The sequence below is a fragment of the Mchenga conophoros genome, linkage group LG2 (assembly GCF_057382185.1).
Source record: "Mchenga conophoros isolate Kocher_MC1m ecotype Shallow Benthic linkage group LG2, M_conophoros_male_GT1.1, whole genome shotgun sequence".
In the NCBI taxonomy this organism is placed as follows: domain Eukaryota; kingdom Metazoa; phylum Chordata; class Actinopteri; order Cichliformes; family Cichlidae; genus Mchenga; species Mchenga conophoros.
The window spans coordinates 23,623,339-23,649,294 of record NC_140527.1 but is presented as its reverse complement, the minus strand read 5'-3'; the positions used below and the strand labels follow the sequence as shown (position 1 = coordinate 23,649,294).

The 25,956-nt window shown below is 43.0% G+C and overlaps 1 protein-coding gene across 1 annotated transcript in view; it reads left to right on the top strand.

The window, feature by feature from the left end:
- Positions 1 to 25,956, top strand: part of tenm1 (teneurin transmembrane protein 1) — a 204,297-nt gene that overhangs the window by 104,200 nt on the left and 74,141 nt on the right. Inside the window, exons 7-14 of the mRNA XM_085289132.1 lie at positions 8,739 to 8,941; positions 10,684 to 10,891; positions 14,944 to 15,045; positions 17,393 to 17,587; positions 19,994 to 20,194; positions 22,027 to 22,212; positions 22,379 to 22,408; positions 22,520 to 22,666. Coding sequence (XP_085145258.1) covers positions 8,739 to 8,941; positions 10,684 to 10,891; positions 14,944 to 15,045; positions 17,393 to 17,587; positions 19,994 to 20,194; positions 22,027 to 22,212; positions 22,379 to 22,408; positions 22,520 to 22,666 — 1,272 coding nt within the window. The remainder of the gene's footprint in view (positions 1 to 8,738; positions 8,942 to 10,683; positions 10,892 to 14,943; positions 15,046 to 17,392; positions 17,588 to 19,993; positions 20,195 to 22,026; positions 22,213 to 22,378; positions 22,409 to 22,519; positions 22,667 to 25,956) is intronic.

Genomic DNA, 25,956 nt, shown 5'->3' with positions numbered 1-25,956 from the left:
ACATCGGAGGCTGTCGGAGCCCACGTTCAGCGCTTACACAGAAAACGTGCGAGGCAAAACTGCAACTCGCTGCAATTTAGGCAACCTGGGACATCCCTGAAGCAACTATTCTTGATGAATCCTCACATTCGGAGGATTAACGCTCTCATCAGTATCTAAATCCTCCAATAGAGCACGCAGGGGTCGTGGAATTCACTTCTGAGTGTTGCGTCACAACAATCTATTGTTTCAGCTCTTATTGCTTTATATGCGCCGTGAAAGCTGGGAAATCAAAATGGGCAAAGCTAAGCTGTTGATGCAGGGGGCTCAGATTAATAAAATTGGCACGGTGGAGGTGGTCCCCAGGCAGAGGAGGGCCAGGGAGATTAGAGATTAGGCTGTAATCCAGTGTGGCAGATTATCACGCTCATCCTGCTGCACCCATCACCTCTCACACCAAGAGACCACACAATCCCCTAGATTACACCGCGAACGATGGCGAGGGAAGGAATGGAAAGGATAGAGAGAGATAAGGGGGCAAGGGACGGATACACGATGAAGCTAAAAAAGAATTGCTGTCATTAAAGTAGCAAATTCCTTAAACATCTTAGAAGAAGCTTTCACAACTTGTCTGCAAACCACCAAAAAAAAAAGAAACTCAAAGAACAACAAGATGCAAAATGTTCAGTTTTTTTAATTCGGAATAAATTGTCTTAGCCTAACACGCTGCTATAAACACAAGGAACACAAGTAACAGTGGGAGCATGAAGATAGCTGAGGCGGCTGATTGGAGGATAGTCATCAGTTTCTGCTTGTTTTGATATAAACTGATGACACAGTAGGGAGAGATGAAACGAGCTTGGCGGAATGATTGGAAGGTAGTAATCTTCTTGTATTGTCGTTCATGTATTTTTAGTGTTGTTGTTTTTCTGTCAACTTCAATGCCATAAAGATGATTTGTTGGCTCCACTCCGAAATCAGAATCCGGAGCCGCAAGACTTCTAATCCACCTTATGAGGCGGCCCGCGCCACCGTGCTTGATGCTAATTGACATGTTGTGTCATGCGCGTATGGCTAGCGTCTCGTCAAGCCGCGCGTGCTGTTTTATATTCTTCACGCTATCTCTCCTGCAGTTTCCAGAGATCACCAGCAGCCCCTCTAAGCCGACCACACATAAAAGCTTCTCTAATTAGTATTACAGTAATTGCCACTCGCCCCATGATACCCAACCTCGCGCTGATGTGCATGCATGAATGTGTGCTCACAAACACACCGCCTTTCCCTTATCTCTTCTCTGTTTTTATATCAAACAAGCGAGGGTAAGGGCATTTAGAGATGGCCATCTCACACACACACACACACACACACACACACACTAATGGAAACTCTTCTGGCGTACATGAAAGCAGATGTGCCCAGAACAGAATTTTTTTGTCGGTGGAATCCCTTCCTTAATGAAGTACATCAGAGTTTGAGAGTAATATTTCACTCAATGTGCAACGTCGGATGTATTAACGATATGAAATGATACAAAGTGACATACAGTAGAGCGGCGCGTTGCCTCATTATAATGTGGAGATGATGAAATGTGGAGCTTGTGGAATGCCATCTGAGCCTATGTGATGATTGTATAAACTCCTGAGTTAGTGCCGAATTGTTTTCACTCTGCCTGATGGTGTGGTTGGAAAATTGTGTGTAGATGGATGAAATGTGACAGAGACAGAGAGAAGGGCTCTTAAAGAGCACATCAATATTCTAGACTGCGTGCAGAGAGAGTGGAGGGAAGTGAGGCCGAGCAGTCCGCATGTGTCCACAAGAGTAAGAAAGTGTGTTGATGTTGCGCGCGGGTGCGAGCAGAGCGAATGTGTGTGGCGCAGAGGTGAGCGCGTGCGCGTGTGTGCAAATGCTTATGGACTGGTCCCTGTTACACTGGTCTCATTGATTTTCTCACGCTGGGATACAGTCTCAGGATGTAACACATGCGCACACGCCCGCGTTCACACAGACACACACGCAGAGAGAGTATGGATCACTTAGTGAACCCCCTGCTTGAGCGCCTCAAGTTGAGAAAGCCTAACAGCAGCGGCATGTCTGTCTGTTAGGCGGCCGGCATTCAAAACATCTCATCCAGAAATATCGGAGGAAATGAAACATAATTTCAAACTACAGCCAGTGTTTACAGTATACATGTCACGTTTTGTCAAGAGCAGGAACTTTTGACATTTGAGTAGTATGTGCCACAGGCTCTGACATCAATTGTAAAATAAACAATAAAATAAACTCAAAGCTGGTCAAAAGGTGGTCAAACAAGAACTTTATTCAACTGTTTCCATTTGATACTGGTGCACTGTACAAAAGTATTGAGCCACCCATCAAGTCATTATATTTTGATTTTTAAATTTTTGTTTGCTATTGCTCAAGGCGTCTAGAGGAATAGTTCTCCATGCTTTGTGAAGGTCCTTTAAAGCTTTTCTTTGGACATTGGCTGCTTTTTTACTTATTTTCAGTTCAGTTTTGTTTGTTAAGCTACTTTGTTACTGGCAGCCTGTTGCAAAAACAACACATTTCCTTATTTTTCTATGAAAACTGACAGAATAAAAAAGTTTGGCATACAATAGTGTGCAGTGTGCCCTTAAAAATGAGGAAACTTGGCAACTGGAGGACAAACGAATAAAAGAAATGATAGTGTAAAAAAAACATCTGTAGCAGATGAACGGTATGTGAAATCGATATCCTAAAGAAATAGAAAAAATCCAGCAAAGACCTAATACAGGACCTGAGAGATCTGGCACTTCAGTTAATACTACTGTTCACTAAAGCCTCATCAGAAATGGTCTCAGTAGAAGGGTGGCTGTCAAGAAGCCTTTCTTCAGGATGAGAAACAGAGAGAGAAGTATGCCGAATTACACAGGAACTGGACTGAATCAGTGCCAACAGGTCTGATGGAGTCATGAATCCAGAGTAGTTTTGGTTTAAATAATCATCAGTATGGAGGAGGTCAGATGTCATGTGGTGGAGGCTCTGTCATGGTTTGGGGCTGTGTTTTAGCCAGTGGTGTTGGGGATATTTAAAAATTGATGGAATTGTGAATGTCGAAAAAGTACTGTCGCCATGATACAGCATGCGGTACAGTGGAAAGTTTTATTTTTCAGTGTGACGCCAAAAACACTGCCAATGCAGCAAAAGCATACCTGGATAGAAAAACACAATCAGTCATGGATTGGCCTCCCCAGAGCTCAGACTCATTATTGAAGCAGTGTGGGATCATCTTTGTAGAGAACAAAATGCAGCCAACATCCAAAGAAGAGCTTTGAATTTCCTTCAAGAAGCCTGAAGAACTATTCCTTAAGACTGCTTAAAGAAATAACAAGAAAGCTGCCTAAGAGAGTTTATTATGAATTAAGCAATCTCTGTATGTATGCACCTATTTCCCACCATCCCAGCAAAATATAAAGAAATTAGGGGTGGCTTGAGACTTTTGCACAGTCCTGTTAATGCAGTTATTAATGCGTTTAATTAGCAGCTTCCTTGCAGATTAAAATTACATTACATGCCACATGCCACAGTGAATTGTTAAACCAACCAACAATATCATATTCCTGACTCAGAATGTGCCTTTGGGGAACGTCTCCTCACACAAACATGATGAGTCTGCTTTCACTGAAGTGAATGAGTCTTGTACCTTAGTTGACAGAAACATGAGTATTTTCCTGTTGTTTCTGACCACATTTTGATTATTCTTGTCAGTTAAATCCCTAACAACAATACTGGTTTAAAAATAGATCATTTGAGCACAGTGCTGGAGTTTTGTTTCTTTTTTTCTTTGGCTTTTGTTGGAACAAACCTTCGAGTTCCTCTGCGCAGGAAAAACTGGGAAGATACAATTTTAAAAAGCAGTTAAAGTAGCTTTGCCTTGATTTTTTCCTACATTCAAACACTATTTACATATGCATCAGCATTAACAATCTAATAGCATAGCATGATATAAGCACATTTGTTAAGGAAATACATATTTTTATTAAGCAGGTAAAAATATCTCTTCACGTATCTTTATTAGTAGTTTATTAGTAAAATTTTGGAAAACATATTAGATACAAATATTTCATAAAAATGACAAAGTGATGTACCAAAGTGTAAAAAACACTACAGAGAAGGAAGCCTGTTTTGTTACACAAAGTTGCATCGACCTTGTGCTCTACTTTTTTGGACATAAATATCCAAGAGGGGTAATTTAAGATACTTACAAGTAATTTTCAAAATGCATCACAGTAGTTAAGCCTCTAGACCTGCACCCAGACTACACAGGTAAAGCTTGAAGAAAAATAATCTGTAGGTACATTATCCACGTTCCAATTGACACAACACATATTACATGTGTAACAATGCATGTGTCGTGCAGTGGATGCGTTTGCTAAGGGCCAGATGTGTCTGTCACACACGTAGCCTGGGGTCTGATGGTAGAAGGTGAGGAAGAGAGCGTAATGGAAGGGCCTAAGGCCAAGAGCATTATCTTCTCCTGACTCTGACTGACACTCATTAGGCTGCACAGTGGAGAGAGGCGGCTGAAAGCTTATTAAGCCACCTGCTCAAAAGGCCCTTAATTGAATCCAAGTAATTATAGAGACCTTGCCCATTGTGATATTTTTATTCATCCTGCGGCAAACTCAATCTCTCTTGCATTTGGAACGCTATTAATGTTGTCTGCACCAATATGTGTGAGATTCAGACACAGACCTACGCATCAGTATTGACGTGCGCACGCACACACACACACACACACACACACACACACACACACACACACAATTCCAGTCCCCTCAGACGTGTCCCGTCACCAAGACCCTGGCTGCACTTTTTAGTCTGTTCTCTGCTTCATTAGAATCTGAGGGATAATAAAATTAATTGCAAAGACAGTTTAGTTCCTTTGAAAATAGATTACAGGTGTAATTGTTTTACCTGAATAACCCGTAGGCAAGAGAAATTAATTAGACCTTGTGTCCCAAGTCCTAATGTAGTTCCGTTCCTTCATTGGCCTGGTGCACCCACACGCACACACTCAGAGACACACAGCACATTCAGATGGATGGGCAGGCAAACTCACACTAACTTTTGGAAGCACGTGCTTTGCAAAGACGGGGGTGAAGGAGGACAATGTGGAGGTGTTAGCGAGTCATTAGAAATGGGAAAGGTTAAGAGTTCAATTGTAAAGCCGTCCTGATCCAGATGTCCTGCGGCCTGGGAACATTTTCAAGGGCTAATTTAGCAGAAAATATTGCATTGTGTACATGTGTTTGCATGTTGTGTGCGACTAGTGTCAGTGGGGGCATTAGAAGCACGATGTGTACAACCAGTATAATTGGCTGAGGCAGCATCATCATTATTATAATGCTCCGTATGTTATGTCAGACTGACCCACTACCAATTCATCATTCCCATCAAGGCCATGTTGATGGTAGACATGAATGAGCAATGCAACGCTTTTATCTGCCCTTTAAACAGGCTCAACATTTTCAAATATTCCAATTTTTTTCTTCCCCTGCCAACTAATGATAAAAGGAGGCTTATGCGACGCTGTTGTATTTTTACTCTTATTCCAAGCCGCCGATAGCAAGTGTAAATTTCAAGCTGCTTTTCTGTTATTAAAGCCACGAGATAGCAAGGTGCGAAGGAATTTTTGCCTCCCAGTTTGCATATCATCTTGTTTAAGCTTGTATTCTTTATGTCTGCCAGATAGGAATAAACACAGATTTGCTGTTTTGAAAGATCTTTTCAAAGAGTGGGCTCAGGTTTTGTGCTGAGACACACGGCTGGAACACACTGATTGACAGAAGTAATCTGAGCGGCTCTAGGAGCCCCCGGTCACCATGTGAGCCGTCTGGTTTCTGTGGGACTCCCAAAAATGCCTCGATCCTCTCCCCTGGTTTTACTGGAGCTGCAGTATTATTCTCTACGTGCTGAGACAGACGGAGAGAGAGGGAGGGAGGGAGGGAGAGAGAGATGCAAGGAGGGTTTTTCTTCTTTCTTGCATCAGCAGTTGTAACTCGACACAGCCAACTCGTCAATGAGCATGGTCCTCTCATATGTGCTCCCCCCTCCCTCCCTTTTACATCTCCCCTGCTTCCCCCATCTCCCTACCACCCTTCCTTGTGGCTGACCTGAGTGCCGCTTTCTGTCCCCTTGTTGCATCACACTTGGAGAAGCACTGTACAGTAATTAGCGTCAGTCCTGCTCATCTGCCCGCCAGCCTGCCAGTCAGCCTGCTTGTGCGCCTGCCTGCCTGCCAGTGTTCCGCCAACTGCCATGCCCTATTCATGTCCTATTCATCTAGTGCTGAATAAAAGACTGCTTTCCTCGAGACATCCATCCCTCTGCTGGCCTTTATATTTTTGTGGCGAGGCGCAGAAGTGAGGATTAGCATTAAAAGGAATAGACTGCTGAGGTAGACTCGGCAGGAATGCATGAATGCATACTTTAGTTCGGCCAAGCTGCTTTTGTTCGGTTTGGTAGAGATTTTAGTGCGGGAACAATTTATGCCTCATACAGACACCTGTCTGTGAGTGTGTGTGTGGGTTGGTTCTTTTTTTGCTTTTGCTTTTACTTTCATTCAAAAATCTTTTTGAACTGTTTTTGTTCTCGTCCCAATCTCATCGTTTTGTCCCTTTTTTTCCCTCTCGTCGCACTGGTTAAGCGCGTTACCGAATTAATCACTTTATTATTTCTTTTCAAGTGTTGCCTAAATGAGATAGAAGGGTAGAAAGAGATGATGTGTGATCTTTTGGCATTCATTTGCACAATTTTTAAAATTCACTGAAATTCAAGTATTCACTGTGTGTGATTTGACGAGTGAGCTGTGAATGTCTTTTAGTCTTGGCTCTAAGATATTTGTCTCGGGTTAAGGTTCAAAGCTGACCCTTTCCACAATCTCGCTGCTACGGATGGCCTGCCAAAGTGTTGGCATCGTCACGTCCACTAACCAACCAGATAGGAATGCAGTATTAGATAACACACACTGATCAACTTTGACACTGGCACACTGGCACAAATTGTAAAGGAGAAAAAAAAAACACCAAAAGAAATGGAATGAATGGAGGTAAAATGTGGAAAATGAAGTGTTTGGAATTCCAGCAATGAGTCGTGGCGGCAGAAGCCACGTTTGTATGATGTGTCTCCAGATGTTATTATGACTCCGTTAGGCATGGAAAGAAACAGCCGGGGAATTGTGACCGTTCATTGTGGCCTAAGATTCTGTAAGTTTCATCAATTGTGCGGTCCGCATAACTCAACTTGATGTCGTACCTAAGTTTATTTGATCTATGTTGGCTTGAGATTGCTGAAATCTCCCAGTCTGCAGGTGCCACAGCTATACTAGAGATGCATGCACAGTAGTGCTTTGAGCAAGAAATGCATTGCTTAGGCATTTTCAACATACTGCAAACTTGTTGTCTTTGCTTTATAGAAAAGGGAAACGACTTGTCCAGGTAGTACCTGTCACCCTGTGATGACCCTTAGTAGGAGATGGATAGACGGATGGATGCACCTTTTGTCTAACATTTGTGTGCAGATATCCGGCTGTGTAGTTGGAGCAGGGTAGCATGTTTGCTGATTAACCCAAGGCGAACTGACCTGGTGACGAGAGTAGAGAAGAAAAGTTGATGTGACATTTCAAACAAAACCACAAATGTCAGCTTCATGGCGTGATAAGCTGGAAAGACAAAACGATCATCAGACCCAGAATTTTTCTCCGATCGTCATGAATATCTGTGTAAAACTTAACAGCTGTAGGTACTGAGAGGTCTGCAATAAAGAGCTGGAATGACCAACGGACTAATAAATATTCCCATCGCTTTAGCTTCTGCTAGCATAGCAAGATGAGTACCTCCGCCTCCCTCGCTCTGACAGTACGTGTGATATATGTCGGCTGGCCTGCAGGCATGTATGGTGTCGCCATAATGGAGTGGTAAAGCAGCAGGCATTATGGATTGAGAGCGAGCCGGCTCGTCCATGAATCTGCCCCTAACTGTTCTTCTGCCTTTGTGGCCGTAACGATCGGCTGGCTTCCCTCTGTCACCATATTTCCTCCATCTTAGTTTAGAAGCAGAGATATATCTCTACATAAAGGCTGACACACAGAGGGCTGGAGAGCCTTGCCTGCTCCCCAACACAAAAGACTTGGGCCTGGTGGTTGATAAAGGCTTATGGAGAGAAGAGGAGCTGATGGCCAGGGGACTGTTGGAAAGACCTATTCTCTTCACAGACAAAGACACACTCTCACTCAAGACACTATCTGTGTGACGCTGTTTGTGAATGCGTGCATGTGCCCTCCTCACTTTTTCTCATCCTTCGCTCTCTCTCGTTCTCTCTCTTCTTTCACACTAACACACACACACACACAGACTTTCTTTCTTGTTAGAAGATGCTAATATAGCACACGACAAAGCCCCAGTAGACAGCTCTCAGACAAAACACTTCCTTTTTAAAGCAGTTCATCTTTATGCAGAGTCTATCCAAAGGCCTGCCAAAGCATGGTCTCTTGAAAAGCAGGATTTTCACCACCGCTCAGTCATTCCTGACATCTATTCAGTCTCGCTTCATTAGTGCAGCGGCTGATCACGCTGATGTTTGAGGACATCAGGTTGGTTATTAATTGCTCCCTCTGATACTGAATACGACAGCCTGTCCGCCTTGATAAATCTGCAGCGTGTGTCTTTAGCGGCCTCACCTGTGTGATTTTTTTTATTTTTTTATTTTTTTGCCTACAGAAAAGTGGGTGCGAGGCCGGGCCATCGACCGTGGCGAGGTCGACATCGGGACTCAGCAGAGCCAGGCAATCCCGCCGGGACTTTTTTGGAGGTTTCATATAACTGTGCACCATCCGACCTACATCAAGTTCAATCTTTCTCTTTCACACAACGCACTGCTGGGGGTCTATGGGCGCAGGAACATACCGCCTACACACACTCAGGTAAAGAAGGCCCCATGTCGTAGCGTGCTGTTCACCAGATGGGCATGTTTGCTTCAGCTGCTACAGATCCCATCCACGCTAATGCACCTATTTCTCTCCACTTTGTCCTTGCATCTACACTGAGGCAATATTCAGCGGTGGGGAGTGTTAAGCACTTATTTGAACACGATTACATTATATTCTTTGATCCAGAACTCCTGATACTCCAGGATGCTCTAGACACACACGACACACAATGCTTTTTTTTATATTTAAACATGAGAAATTATTTTAGTTTGAAAGTCTTTTTAAAAACTTCTATTGTGATACACTGGCTGTCTTTTTTGTGCATTTCCTCTAAAACCACATCTCTTTATTTATCTCAATCTCAAACTTTGTCAGTGTGCTCATTCAGCCAGACAGAGCATTACAGCAAGCACATTTTCATCCAATCTGACAGCTGGAATAGGTTTTGTTTTGTTTTTTTGGATTCGCTGTTACTTTGTCTCCATTTTGATGTCTCTGGATTTCTTGTCCTAAAAGAGGTGGAAGTTGCATTTTGTTCTTTTCAGTACAAACGCCGATTTGTGTGGAGACAGATGTCCATAAACTGCTTTTATTCATGTTTTGTGAGGCAAATGTGTTAGAACAAACAAAAACAGTTAAATCGATAACTGACTGCAGCAGAGCATGAATTTGCTGTCTGCCTGTTTAACAGGTAGCATTCATGAACCATGAACCAAAAAAAATCACTGCTTTAAACTTGTTCTGACAACACAAAGAGAAAAAAATGTAAATCAGATCAATTAAATTGTGAGTTCAGCTGTATTGAAACACAGTGTTAGAGTTGCTGATGGAAAACTGATGTTTTTTTCTTCTCTAGACTCGTGCGTGTTTTTCTCATACTGAATATGATGCTAATTTTCCAGCTAAGAAAACAAACAAAACATGAGGACAAAGCAATTCTCCCCACATGGACACGTGTCTTTCTAAAACGGCGCACGGGCACCCTAAAAAGTACGGATGCACTCGGTTTTTCGTGAAGAAAACGCTGATGTTAGCGTCTCGTATCGTGCAGTGTAGAACAGCATTGTGCCATTCAAGACGCACAGATACAGACAAAAATACAACACACACTGAGTCATCTGCTTTTTAACATCAGTGCGCCCCTGCTCTCGCCTGCATGAAGAGGTCTAATTAGCTGTTTTTGACACTAGTGTGACACACAGCCCTCAGGGGAAATAAGACTCAGCGAGTGCTTGCTAGTTCAAGGAGGTTTGAGGATGGATAGGAGGGGAGGGAGAGAGAGGAGATGAGAGTGGTGGGGGAAGTTAAAGAGGGAGAGAAAGAAGCACGAAAAGGTTAAGACAGATGAAATAATAGTCTGCTCCACTGAAAACCTGGGTGGTAAAGTGTGCCCATGCTATTAGCAGCATGTCAAGTTTTTGAGCCAGCTGCTGTGGAACACGTCTGGTAGAAAAGGGAGATGCGGCTGAAAAAAAGCATTCCTCCTTTCCTTTGGCCTCTGGATTCACATTTGATATGCGCATCATGAATTCTACTCCCCAATTTCTTGTATCCACCCAGTTTTCTAATAGCATTCACGCAGCTAGCCCAACAACAGCCACACGCCACTGCACAAGGTTTGCCTCGCTCATTTCTGTTGGCTTTATGTAGCTTTTGCGAATTCCCATGTTGTTTTTGTTGCTGTTGTTTCCTTCAGACTGGTTGATAATGCTGTTTCCTGGTTGTGTTGTATTCAGTTTGACTTTGTAAAACTGCTGGATGGGAAGGCCCTGCCCAGGTCCTTGACTGATCCCGTCTCAGCTGCCAAAGCTCCCAAAGGCCTGCTACTGAGCGGCCTCCAAGAAACAGGCTTCATCGAGTACATGGACCCCGGCACCTGGCACCTGGCTCTCTACAACGACGGCCGCAACCTGGAGCAGGTGTTACTCCACAGCACTCCCATAGGTGAGGAGGATTAGCTTTTTTTCTTCTGTATTTGTCTTGCTTTACATGTGTTCCTCTGATAACGTCTCAGGGCTGCTTCACTCTCTCGTTCTGTCTTCCTTTTTATCTGCGGATATGCAGACATGTAAGGACATGGTCAAGAGTGGTGTGAAACTCATTGACATTTGAAGGGAACTTTTCCTATTATGCGAGTGAGTTTGGCATGGCAGAGACAGCCGTTAGAAAGGGGAGGACAGCTCCTGTAGTAATGACAGGGCTTGCTAACTGCAGCTCATTGCTATGACACACACGGATGGCAGTGTAAATTGAAGGATGTGAATAATGCAAGAGTATGTGGCTGAATATAGACAAGTGGATAATTACCAGGGCAGTTTCTTCACTCCCACTTTGCCCAGTAGTCCTTAAGAGAATACAGTGTTGAAATAACCAAAAAAAAAAGTGTTGGGAAATGTAGTAGCACAGTAATGCCATGGAGCAACTTGGTAATTTCCATTTTAATACACTCACACGCATATCGTGAGCGACCCTCCATGAAAAAAAAGTCTATATTTTGGGATGTTTTTCCTCGCGCGTCTCTTATGACGAGGTTTTCCTATTATTCAGGAAATGATCAGGAACATTATGCGTGGCTGACGTGATGCTTTTAGGCTAAATATGTATCAACAACCCCTTCAAAACCCAAGTTGCAAGCCAATCAGTAAACAGCTCCACAGAGGCAAAACATTGTACTGAAGACATCTTTCATCGTCATATTGACAGAGTCTTTTTTACAATGACTGACAGCGTGCGACAGCTAAACACAGATTTTATTTCAGAGCTGTCAAACATTTGTTGACACGTGTGCTGTCTGTAAAGTCTGGAATAGACCAGACTTTCTGTTTTTTTCCCCAGTCACATATTTCGTGATAAACAGGAACCAGGAAGAATTTTTGTTGCCTCTCTTTAGTAATCAAAAACAAACAGAGGAACAACAGATGGCCTTAGTCTACCGGCCTTTAGTTTGCCGAGGTTGTTCAAAACAATTAATCGAGCGGTACAGCTTGAAAGGCAAAAATAATATTAATGGATTGGGGTCAAAGATCATTTTACTGCCTATTTACACATCTGAAAGAAGTTACGGCGGGACACCGCTTACTTTCAGAGGCAGAAGATGAAAGCCGCCCAGCCACTGTGCGGTAAATCCTAATAAGGGACACAATATAGTGTAGACCGAGAATTGAACCTTGATGATGAGGAGAGGAGGGAGAATTGAGATGATCTCTGTCGGGAAACTGAGCTTTTCCGCAGCCAGTGGTAACTGGATACATCGAAGAAACGAGAGAGAATAAATAAGCGAAAAGCGACCGTGAAAATAAATAAATAAAGTAAGATGAAATCAATAGAGTGTGGAGTATGACAAGAAGTAAAAATATGAGCACAAAGATGATAGGACAATACCTGAAATGGGGCTGATTGCGGTTTTTGAAAAAAAAAAATTGCTTGTTGCTTTGGGATGTAAAACATGATTGCAAGAGTAATGAGACGTGGGGCTACCTGAGAGAGAGAAAACCCTGTCATGGATGTTCACAGTAGTCATTATCTTGGGGGGGAAACAAAAGATGAAAAGAAGAAAGAATCAAGTTGGGTTCGATCGTTTAAAATCACATGTGTTGTCAGCGGATAACTGACCTTTGTCGTTCGGAAGATATTTTGTTCTGTCATCCTTTCACGGGCCATCTCACACGCACACACACGAGCAGAACACAGTCATATCGTACTTGCTTGCAGCTAAAAATTGTCTGCATAAATTCTGATATAGATTCTGTAATGCATGTCGATGTGTGCGTACAGTATCTTGGTGATTCTATGGTATATAAATGGATGCCATAAAAAAATACTGAAAAGGTACACGCTGATTTCAAAATAGATGCCATTATGAGAGTCAGATTGCATTTTCAAACATATTCTCTGCTGTAAAAAATGCCGGCAGATGCGGATAAAGCTCCTTTTTTCCTGTTCCGCTGATACCGACGTTTACATGTAGGCCACTTTGCCAGCACCGTCTTCTTTTTAAATCTGCTTAGGGAGAGAGTGCTGCTCCCTGCAGGGCTGTTAATTATACATAATTGCTTATTCACCTGCCATCACACGTGTGCTTGAATATTGCCTCTTTAAAACAATGGCCATAAGAAAAAGGAAAAAAAATCTGGGAAAGTTTCCTTCATAACTTTTAATAAAAAAGAGGATAAACAAAACTGGTGGTTGGCTAGAGGCTGGATACTTCTAGTTAGCTGAGCAGCCATTTCATCTTTTTTTTTCATAAATTCATAAAGCCCAAGGGTCATAAAGCATGGCTGAATCTTTACGGGCTCATAAAGTACAATTGGAATGCTTATTTGACCAATCAGATCACTTGGCTGGAAGCACCCATTTTATAATAGCATTTAACTTCAATAACTTATGGCATGAGTGATTTCTAACTGGCCAGGGTTTAGTCAGTGGAAAGAAGAGAGTGGGCGTCTCATGAATGCCCACACACGTGCACACTCACACACATGTAACAAATAGAGGCATAGCTTTCTTATGCATTACCTCTTAATTGCCCGGAGAGTTTTATGTTTGAGACATTGACCTGAAAAGATACAGAGCTTATATCACTGCTGCAACCCTGCAGCCTTGTGAGAGATCTGACGGATCGCTCGCCTGCGCCCGATTCAAAAGCAACTCGGTGACCTTGCAGATGAGTTTTTGTTCATTACATGTGTCAGGTGCCACAGTCAATATTGGAATTTGTGCATAGGAGGCTCTTTTTTTTCTTCCCCCGAGCGTGAGAAAGAGAAACATTTGTGATTTCTCCCGACTGTGTGGGAGAGAAGATGATTGCCACTCCTTCTCTCCATCAGTGTGACGATGACAGGTGATGGAGGTGAAAATGACTTTGGTTTCTGTAGTGATGCGCTGCTGTGGAGGATAACGCTGCGCTGCCGGCTACTGGCAGGGCCTGTCTCATTAGCATGTGTCACACGCGCCTTAAGGCGGGTGTCACATAATAACTTTGTGTGCATGTGTTTGTAAGCGTGTGTGTGCGTGAGCCGTGCCACTGAAGGATTTGTCATCCATGCTCCCTGAGCAGAGCGAGCCAGGGGACTGCAGCGGTTTGACTCTGGAGTCGATCCCTGTTCAGAGGAGAGCGAGCAGGACGGCGCAGGGTCAAATAAAGGATGACATCCTCGACACTCATTTTAATTACTTTATCTAGCTTAGATGGAGCTCGCCTGCCACGAGACAACCTGCAGCATGGTTCAAATCCCCAGCTCTGCCAGCTGCTGATTCTTCTTCACCAGAAACTTGTGTCTTGAGCAGAGCTGAGAGCGAGGCTCCTGTAATGCTCTAAAATCATGAAAGCGCGCTCCGTTTTTATCTCCCCTATCTGCTCGGGCCCGGAGAATGAGCTCTGACATGATGGACGTATCAATAAGAGAAAAAGGGAGAAGAGTAAAAAAGAAGTTTTTCCTTTTGAAGTCTGATTGTGGATTACGATGAAATGCACATAGCCTACAGAGGGATAGGATGAAACGCACACATCCAGATGAGACAATGCTCTAGTAGAAACAAGCATCACATTGATCTTTTGCAATGCCCAGAGTGCATCTACTGTAGCGACGCGCCATTGTATATTCTCCACTTACTCGTGCACTCACAATGTCAGATTTTATGTTGTTCCAGTCTCGTTCCAAACTGCGGCCCGTGTAAACAGTTTGTTGATTAAGCCTTGATGTGTGTAAATTTGCGTACCGCGTGTTTCCAACCTGTAATGCAGTATAATGTGCTTAGTGCTACTGAGTGTAAGTGAGTGCTTGGCCGTTCCCCAGAGAGTGATAGCAGCTGGATCAGACTAATCTAATATAGCCCCTGTGTCTGGGGAGCCATCCATTGCTTATCAGATCTCTCATTCAATAACAGTGAGCCATGTCAGCTTATGGAGTTACATGCAGAATATTTTCAAGTTCTTGTATTATTTTCTGGCTTTTATGTTCTGATGTGTGTGTTTGTTTGTGCGCGTGGGTATGCAGACTCAATGGACGGCTGCTCCACAGACTGTAATGGAAATGGAGAGTGTGTCGCTGGACACTGCCACTGCTTTGCTGGATTCTTGGGTCCTGACTGTGCCAAAGGTAAGAAATATCTATCTGTCTGTCTGTCTGTCTGTCTGTCTAATTTCAGTAAAAGAGCAAGTTTAAAAGAAATGCGTCTTTCATATTTTCCAGCCTCCCAACACAGTCTGGAGGGACTTTTTGTAGCCCTGAGCCTGTTCACTTCTGCTGACTACACACATATATGCAGGGTTTTTCCAAGCACAAAATGGGCTTTTGCTGTTCTCATGCTGTCTTCACATGAGTGTGTGATATCTTACTAAACAATGCTGTTTCCAGTCTGTGGAGTTTTCTGTGATTTTATGGCCAACAACCACACATTTGTGTAAAAGTCTTCTGTAGATTTTATATTATTATATTATTTCTGTATATTTTGCTTTTGAGGGGGAAGACTTTCTGAAGTTTTTTCATAGTTTTTAGACATCGGCTGCTTTTTCATTCATTTTCAGTCCTGTCCTTGTACCTGACCATTTTGTTAAGCTACTTAACAATGACCGACAAGTCATTCAAGCATAAAACAGCCCCCGAACTCAAGAGATGAACCAGTGTTGTGTCTCCACAGAAGACACAGTATCTGTCTGTTTGTTATTAGCAAAAACACATGATTTGGTTCCTTTTCTGTAGTTGGATCTCTAAAAATGCCAAAGATAACACAATGAGACAGGGAAAAAATGCCATTTTTGCACCAACAAGGTGATTCCCGGGGATTTATTAGCTGGAGGCTTGACATGGTGCAGTTTGTAAACTGTAAACTGGACAATTTTCTTCAAAAAAGCACAGAAAAAGAAGTGGCAGACCAAAGAACATATCAGATGGACAACATCTGAAAGTCTTGTCCTTAAGTAATAGAAAAAGAATTCAGCAAAGACCAGGACTGAGAGCTGTATCTGACCCTTCTTGGGGGGTTTCAGCCAGTGATGTTGGACAGCTTGTCAAGTTTATGTAATTATGAATGCAGAAAAGTACAGTTAGATTTTGATCCACGATGCAGTGCCGTCTGAAAAAAGCTTGCAGTGGCAGAATGCAGCTGTAGCTTTTATTCTGATATATAATTAATAATTAATACTAGTATAATAAATTTCAACGCTTTCTTCTTTTTGAAGCAAGAGTAAAGTAAATAATTGTTTTAGTTACTTCAGTAAGAGCTACCTTGTCAGTGGCTACTGGGTGAATTAGAGTACAATAGTGTAGATGGGGAGTGAACAGGCTCCGGTTTGCACAGATTTGCTCTAAACCTTCACGTTTCCTCCAACGTTGTTTCTCAATAAACACCTTCCCCGTAGCTCAGTGAGCACCACCCTTAATTTCTGATAAACTGTGACATGTCTGCATGAAGTCGTACATCGTATCAAGTCGGTGAAGACATCAGCAGCTGAACTCTTTTGGCTAGTCTTCATTACTGACCGGATCTTGTTTGCTCCCGTTTGCTCTACCTCCCTCCCTCTGCATCTCCACGGACAGATGCTCTATTTCCTCTCCCTCTCTCTCTCCCTCTTCTGCATTCTCCCCAAGAGTCAGTCTTTGTAAAAATTATTGTAGTTGAATCTGTCTCATTGTGTCGAAACAGGTGATATGATATCACTTCCTATGATTTATTTACGCTCATCATTTATTCATACGCTCCTGCCGTCTTTGCTCATTTGCTCGTGCTGTAATATCCTCTGCTCGAAAAAGTTAGACAGCAAGTTTTAGCACGAGCCGTAAAATGTGAAGTGTGATTTTATTACCGTGTGGCACAGAGCGTTCGATTTTACAACGGATCAAACAAACACGGGACACACGAGGCCCTCATTGCAAATTATTCGAGAGAAAAAGGCAATGGCTATGGATCATCTTTTTAATGCATTTGAACTTCCTGAGCTCTGACTGCGAGCGTGACTTCTATTCTACCTGTCATTACATTAGCCACACAGCTTTCCATCTCTGCATGGAGATAGCGCTGCCTCATTCTTTAAATCCCTAATGCTCTCTTTCCTAATCTTCGTTTTCACGATTGTTTTCACGGCCCGTTCAGAATGAGTGAGGTGACGTTGGGAGGATTTTCTACAATTCCTGGGTTGCCGTGGTAGCCAGGCTCAGGTGGTGCTTGAGTAAATTGAAACAGCATGAGGGATAAGCTGGAGTGTGTGCGCGTGTGTACAGGTGTGTGTGTGTGTGTGTGTGCGTGAGGGAGAGAGAGGAAAAGACAGGGAGACAGAGGCTGCTTGAGGATTTGCTGAATCTGCGCACTACTGAGATAAGAGAGCGTAGCCCCACTCACGGTAGGTTACCACGGTCTTCCAGCTAATATACTGCAGCACTGTGTGTGTGTTTGTGCATAGGTGTACTACAGAATATGTGAGTGTAATCTGTGTTTGTCCTGTTGCAGATTCATGCCCCGTGTTGTGCAGCGGTAACGGCATGTATGAGAAAGGAAGGTGCGTGTGCCTGGAAGGGTGGAAGGGGGCAGAGTGCAACGTGGAGGAAGGTCAGTGCATCGATCCCACCTGCTCCAACCACGGCACCTGCATCCAGGGCATCTGCATATGCAGTCCGGCCTACAAGGGTGTTAATTGTGAACAAGGTAAGAACTGTTGTTTACACTGCTAAAAAGAAGAAGAAGAAAGGGCTCCACTTGCACACAAATGACTTTGCTCTTTTTATTAAAAGCAAGAATTGAATTTAACACCACCCTAATCAATATTTTTATATTGAGCAAGGATCAAATGACTTTGTGTGATACTAAAGGGATCCCACAGACTGACGGACCATGAGAGTCTCTGCAGAGCATTTTACCCTCGTCAGTTTTCACTTTTACATCCCCAAATTGCAAATTTCCTTTCCCGGATGAACTTCATACAGCCTTTGTCCTCGCCCACACTGCAGCTGGAGCAGCCAGCTGTTTTTTACCTGCTGCACCACATGGCAGGCAGACAAAGTTAGAAACATGATAGTGAACTTAATTTTGTTGCGTCTCCTGCCCTGACCCCATCGGGCTGCAGCAGAAGGATGCCCCTCGCTGGTTCTTCCTGTTATAAGAGAGTTTTTCTTCTCACTGTCACTGAGCTTGCTCGTAGCAGGTCATCAGATTGTTGGGGCTTACTCTATATAATTGCAGAGTCCTTAACTTTCACTATAAAACACCTTGAGGTGACAGTTGTTGTGATTTAGCACAATATAATAATTTTATAAATGGCTCACATCTTTTAAAAATCAACATTTTTGTAACCTGAAGTCAGACCTGAACCGTGAATTAGTGACTATTTTGTTTCCATCTTCATCTTCTGAACATTTTTTCCCAGTTGGGAAAATCACATTGAAAAATACTTATTCTTCTTTTATCCTTTCTTTTCCTTTTATTTCAACAAACCAAAGTAAGAATCTCGTGAAATGTAAGCAAATGTCAACAATGTTATCGAGAGATCAAACTGTAAAGCACGATGAGAAGTCTAGCTTTAGAACTTCAAAACACGTTCATGCGGCTCGGAAAGACCAAGAAAAAAGAAATGTTGTTGAACAGTAACTATTTGTAACACTGGCAAAGTAAATAATGTCTTAGACATTCAAATACTGTCTGAGAGTGTCGCATTCACAAAGAGACAGTCTGAACAAAAGCTGATGGAGACGTAAACACCTTTACTAATGCTACAACTACTGCTCTACTACCACTACTAATAATATTTATGTTAATAGGAAAATTGCAGACATTTAATTCTAAACATGTAGACTAAAGCTTTAGCTGTTTTGACATAATATATTTTAATAAGTGACCTTTTCACTTTTCAAACCAGAAGACAAAACGAGTTTCAAACATTATAGAATCGTGACCACATTTCACTTTTTAATGTTTCACATAATAAACCCACATTCAAGAAAAACCTCCTTCCAAATATCCCAGTTTTGGCTTATCTAAAAACTGTAGCAGCAGACAGGTCCGATGGTCCTTGTCATACATGCATCTTTCAGGACAGACTGCTCAGGCCTTGCTTTTTCTTTTTCTCCTTCTTTTTTTCTCTTTTGAAACAATCATCACACCTCCAGGCTAAATGTGTTTCCTCATAAAGAGAAATGGGGGGTGTGGCAGTAAACAGATTGAAGATACTCAGCATGCAAATGTCAGTTTAGTATCATTGTGATTCTGTGTATAATATACGCAGAGTGGCAAGAAAGAATTTGGCCTGTGCGCGTTTCATGGAGAGGGTAAGAACATCTATTCAGACTGACTTAAGCAGGAAAAACGGTCACTAAACCTTCGCTATCGGTTAGGCTTTCCTGGAAGCAACAAATGGCATTCTCGGCATAGCAGGAAAAAGACCTGTAAGCAAAGGAAGTAAAAAACAATGACAGTACAATTGATTCGAGCAGGTAGTTAAGGCAGCTTGCAGCTGTGGAGTAAAACAAGCCTTGGGCGTTTGCCACATCCCCTTCATTGTAAAACCATCCAATAAATTACCAAAAAACAAACAAAGCTGCAATATTTGAAAACAATTATGACGTTACACCTGACAGAAACACCGATGGCACAGCTGTCCTAAAGACCTCCGCTGCTGCCTTCTCTGTCTCGGCCTGCAGAGACTGAATCACGTGTTTGACCTTGAGCGGCGAAGCTGAGCTGAGCCGAGTTTAGCCGAACTTTGCTGAGCTTTGGCTCGGTGCTCAGGGCTGTAATTACACACACTAACACAGCGTAGCATGGACCACCGTGACACACATACACACACACACACAGCCGCACACCAACCAACCCATTTCACCCCTTATCAAAGCCTCGGCTCTAAGTGTCCTATGAAGTGTAATGTTGTGGAACAGATACAGGGATTGTATCTGGGGTGGTTAACTCCTGGATGGGATGCAAAGAACACTGCTTTCATACTCGGTGAACTGATAATTATAACGAGACAGGCTCTCGCCGCCCCCCCTCCCCTTCGCTCCTTCCTTTCACCTCTGACTCAGCCGTGCTTTTATATTCCACCCTCCCCTCCGTCCGCAGTGGACTGTGTAGACCCTCAGTGCGGCGGGCACGGCGTGTGCGTGCGTGGGGAGTGTGTGTGCTCGGCGGGCTGGGCGGGAGTGAGCTGCGATGACCCGCTGCCAGCCTGTCAGGAGCAGTGTTCGGGACATGGCACCTATCTCCCAGAGTCAGACACCTGCACCTGCCAGCCCAACTGGACGGGACCAGACTGCTACACCGGTAAGAGCTGAGGATTATTGTTCACACACAGGAAAAAAGAAAACAACCAAAACAAAAAAAAAAAACACTGAAAATTGAAAGTGCACATCGCTAGGTTGCCAGTGTTCTGGTAGCACGCATGGTCTTGCCAGATACTATTTTCTGGGGATTTGATAGACATGAGAGAAATGTGGATTGGAGCCACACTGTGAGCTGTGTGTATGCGCCTCTACATGCGTGTGTGTTCGCATGGGCGTTTTGTGCACTCACTCTTCATGCTAGTCGTAAATGAGATTTCCTCTCATGAATCTTTGAGTGCAGCAGCTATGCCGCAACACACATGCTCATGCGCGTACAAATACACAGGCGCTCGGACGCTCGCATTCCCTTTTAGCTAAATGAGGAAAGAAAATTACAGTGAGAAAAATGTGTTCTTTAAAAGACTTCTTTTCTCATTTTTGCTGCAAGGCCTGTTAGAGATCGCAACTCTGAGGAGCATTCAGCTTGGCATTTAAAAGCTCGCCAACATTTATAACATACCTGAGCACAACATGTTAGTTAGTGAGTGTTTGTTAAATATAAAAAGCCTTGATAGATCTGAAAGGACTTTTATTCTGCTTGCTTGCAAAGACAGCAATTCTTTACCGATTATGAAGGAAAAAGACTAGAACAAGGCGAGCCAAGCAAGTCTACTGTGGTGTCTAAACATAGGTTACAGCGTGGCGTGGAACACAGAAAAAGAAGTTTCCTCGTCCTTGCAGTGTGAGCTGACAGAGAGGAAAATAGCCATTTTAAGGTTGGCTTTTCTCTGGTTCCACCAGACTAACTTAATGCTGGCGTTGGGACGAATCCTCCTTGCCATGCACACCGATGATTTGCAAGCAATTGGCATTAGCACCTGCTTTCAGGTGTGTGCATGCCTTATTATAGTGATATAGCCCATGATAATGATAGACCGTGGCTGAATATCTGAGATATGAGCAGCCTCCCTCTACCTGCCGGGCTTTTAATCAAAAGGACCCAGCAATTCTATGTCCTGGTCTTGTTGAGGCATAGCTAAGTTAATGTAATTCTAATAGAGAGCCTAAAAAAACCTCTCCAACTTTAATCCACTTTTTCCTCCCTCTCCATGCTATGTATATTTAAATTGAAATAACTTTTTACTGCAGCTGGATAAGTAGTCTTTGTGTGCCTCCAGCACTTTGCTCTCTTTACTGATGGATGAGGCTTTGCCTCTGCAGAGGGAGAGAGCGAGGGAGAGCTGGATGCAGAGGCGAAGTACAGAGAAAAGGAAATAGACAAAAACAGGAGGAAAGAATTTTAAATGCACGTTGCAAGACAGAGGGGAAGAAAGTTACGGAGAAAAGAGAAAGTTAGAGAAGATGATGGAAAATGAAGAAAGAGGAAAAAGAGGTATTAACATACCCAACATATCTGATCAAAATGTCAGAAAAGAATACCGGTAATAGAGCCGAATTGAAATCCCTGTAGTTTAAATATGCGGTGCAAATACGAATCATTTGGCTGTTATGAGTGTATTCACTCTTCTCCTCCTTCAGGGAGCTCAGCTATTAGAGGTGGGAAGATTGTGTATTGTGAGAACGTAGACTCTTTAGTCTCTGAGGTTATCTTTTTCTATCGCTTGTTATGTTTTTTTCTCACCTGTATCCAATGGCTCACCCCCAACTCTTTGAAACTTCTTTCTGCTCTCTGCGTCCCCGGTGCCTCTTTTACATTTTTCCCCTCTTCCACCGCTCAATTCCTCCATCTGTTCCACTCCCTCTCATTCCCTTCCCCTCTCACACTTAAATGCTTTTTTTTCTCACGCATATCTCCACCCACCTGTTCGGCAGAGCTGTGCCCGGTGCCATGTGGCAGCCACGGCGTTTGCTCAGAAGGCCAGTGCCAGTGCGAGGAGGGTTGGATTGGCGCTGCGTGCGACCAGAGAGCATGCCATCCTCGCTGCGAAGAGCACGGCCAGTGCCACGATGGGACCTGCGTGTGCCAACCTGGCTGGGAGGGAGAGCACTGTAACATTGGTGAGCGGTGCCCGAGTCCACGTGGGAGTGTTCGGTTGTCTTGTGATATTTTGATGAGTATGATTAATGCGTTTACAAAAAAAAGAGGTGTTGTTGTTGTTCTTTGGATGTTTTCCATTTACAATCATTCTGGTTTTACGCAATTCTCACTTATTTGTTCCCGCAGTTACTCATGATTTGGATGTCGTAGTGAAAGGTAATTTATTTTTACTCAGGTGATAAATTTCACATTGTGCTCCTCCAGCGTCCTCACAAGCGCTAAAACTCTGTGTCTGTGTGCACGAACACGTGGGACACACCTTTTCAGATGGCTGCCCGGGGTTGTGCAGCGGGCACGGGCGCTGTACCCTGGAGCAGAGCGGCTGGCGTTGCGTCTGCCAGGCTGGATGGAGTGGGCCTGGATGCAGCGTTGTCATGGAAACTGACTGCAGTGATGGAACAGACAACGACGGAGGTGAAATTCTACCATCTTCTGTCATTTTCCATCTCTTTACCTCTTTCTTTTCTGTCTTTCGGGCAGATTGTCCCTTCTACCCTGTTACTTCTTGTTCAGTTTCCATCTAAACAAAAAAAGAAAAAATCAGCCTCATTGTTCCTCCCCTTCATCGCACTGTGCTGTCCCAGTCCTGCTGAGACTCCCGAAGAGTCCTGCTGGACATCATTATACTGAATACGTATTTGTGTGTGTGTATGCCTCTTCATTTTGTGCGAGTGTTTGTGTCTGCTTTTCCTCTTATCACAGCTAAATGTCTAATATGCATACCACCTGCTAGGATAAAAGGCACTCAGAGAAAATTTCCCAAGTCCAAATACAGCAAACCATGCATAATAGATTTCTGCTTCTTTTTTGCTTATGGTTGTCAGGTGTCTGGTGGCAGGTGAGAGGTTTGTGTCTCAAGGCCATGTAGTTGTGTTTTCCTAGCTCAAGAAAGGAACATTTCAGCGATGGCAGGATCTCTACTCATTACAATCATTCCGTCGCCATATCGGTCCCATCTGCAGCTCTTTTACAAAATAAAAAAGGTAGTTATAAGGATGTAGTGCACTATTGCATTGCTTTCAACTGTGCCCATTCACTTTGAAACTCTATCAAATATCCATTATGGGCATGGCTGTTAAGCCGGGGATGTAATCCATCATTGCAAACAAGGTAGTGTTGCTTTTGTTTGGAGGAAAACCCTTTTTCCTGTTTGTGGCTCCAAGTTTTTTGATGAGAGTTGTTTGAATCAGCCACAAGAAACCACAAACACATACATATTTTCTCTGGTTTCTGGTTGCACAGGTTTCTTTTTAGGTAGCTACAAAGCAACTCTTTTTGTCCGTCTCCACATTGTTTACACAAACTGCATGATTGACTCAGCGACACTTCACAAAATCGGCGCTGATGGCTGTTCAGCACATGAATTACAGGTCCTTATTTTGGATTATAACGTCAGAGCCCGGGCAATAAAAAATGTTTTGTAGACTGTAAAATAAGGGCTGAATAGAGGAAAGGAGTCCTAGCAGGACTGTGCCTTGGCAGCGGTGTGGTTATGCTTCAGTATTGTATCGATGGATTATGTCTTTTTGTTCGGTCTATTTTTGTGTGTGTGCGCGTGTGTTCATTTGTGGTTTTTAAGGAATAAAGGACTGTTGTAGTGATGAATAGCATTAACTGTTTATTCAGTCACACATTTCTTCATTTAATGGTGCACTTTCACCATTTTTTTGCATAAATGTCAGCATACTGCTTAAGGGAATACTATCCACCCTGGGAAAAATACAGTGTCTTCTGTGGTACTGAGGGAGTTTTGTCAGATCTGTAAGAAATGATGACATCAGGAGTTATCTCAGCTAGCTACAAAGTTAGATAAAACAAAGTATTAGAATTTGAAGACATAAGATTAACTTATCGAGCTAGTCTTGGAGCTTTTCCCGGCTTAAGTTTGGGTAGACACTGAGTGCATTGGCAGGCCATCACGGGGCTATATGTTAAGGTTGAAACAATTAAGTATCTGCTGTTATAAGGAGATCTGACATCCTGGATTCTTGTTGTCTGACACTCTGACAGCCTCGTGTCTGGTTTTCTGGCATGATGCTGGAAGGAGCCAGCCAGCAAACACTCCAGGAAGTCACTGCCCTGCCAAGAAATAGTTTGACCCACAACCTGCCCTGCCATCCCCATAAAACTGCAAACTGTTGTTATGGTTTTTGTTTGGATGAGGAAAGAAAATATGATTTTTAATTTGTAATCTTTAAAGCTGCTTATTGGTTTTAATACCTTTGAACAAAGCCAGCTCGACTGTTTTCCTGATGCATCCACTTTTAGGCTAATCAGTTGCTGGCAGTAAACATATTCTGAACAGAGTGGTATCTAGATTTTCTCATCTGACTCTCAGCGAGAAATTACATTTTCTAAAATTTCAAACTGTTCCTGTAAAACCAGGGTTTTAAACATAAGGCCTGTGGCCCGGAATCAACCCTGCAAAGACTCCAATCCTACACGCTTTGGGAAACGTGAAGGACATTTGGTACCTACTGCGTTCTCATAAGTTTTACAACTACACCAAAATTATTAAATAACAGATGAGCAATCACATGTCAGAAAAGCTTCAGGTTTTTTCCCCTCTATCTGCACATATTTCTGTCAGGTTCACAGTAAAGAAAAAGAAAAATAGGACATTTTCTATTAATTAATTAAAAAAAACTTCTGTTTTATAATGTAATTACAGGACAGTCTGGGCAGTGAGCTACCAGAACTTCTCTGCAATTTTACACATTTAATTTTTAAAATTTAAGCCCAAAGAATTGTACTGACAGATTTCTTTAATTTACTACTGCAGAATTACTTAATGCTAACATAGAAAAACTGAGATGCATTATTAATTTGCACTTCATTTTCTTATATTGAGATCTTAGGGATTAAATGTGCAGTTAAACTTCTTTGCACCCACAGAAAAGGGAGTTTCACTGGTCCGTCCCACTTAAGATCAAAGTGGGCTGAATGTATCTCACAATGTAAAATTAGTTTGATTCCTTGATGTAAAAGACACTGTTCCCAGCACTTCACTTCTTTCACCTTGTGTCAGGTTACAGCTTTAGTCCAGAATGGATTCAATTCATTTTTCAGCTGTAAATCTTTTTCTTTGAGATTCTTGTAAATTTATAAAAACAAAAAAACAAAAATATGACATGTACATAAGTACTCACAGCCTTTGCTCCCTACTTCGGTGAAGCACCTTATACCCTCTTTTCAAGTCTGATGCCGCAAGCTTGGCATACCTATTTTTGGGCAGTTTCACTCATTCTTCTTTGTAAAACCTCTCAAGCTCCGTCAGTCTGGATGGAGAGCGACACTCGAGGAGGTTCACAGAGCGGTCCCAAAGCTGGTTCTTTGTTATCTTGGCTGTGTACTCCAGAGCACTCTGGAGCAGATTATCATCAGGGATGTCTCTGTATGTTGCTGCATTCATCTTACACTCGACCCTGACTAGACTAACAGTTCCTGCTGCCCCACAGCATAATGCTGCCACCACCGTGCTTCCTATAGGGATGGCATTGCCCATATGAGAAGCGGTGCCTGGGTTCCTCCAGACATGATGTCTTGCATTCAGGTCAAAGAGTTCAATTTTTGTTTTATTAGAGCAGAAAATTTTATTTCTCATTGTCTGGGAGTCCTTCAGGTGACTTCTGGTAAACTCCAGGTGGGCTGTCATGAGCCTTTTACTGAGTGGCTTTCCTCTGGCCACTCTATCATGCAGGTCT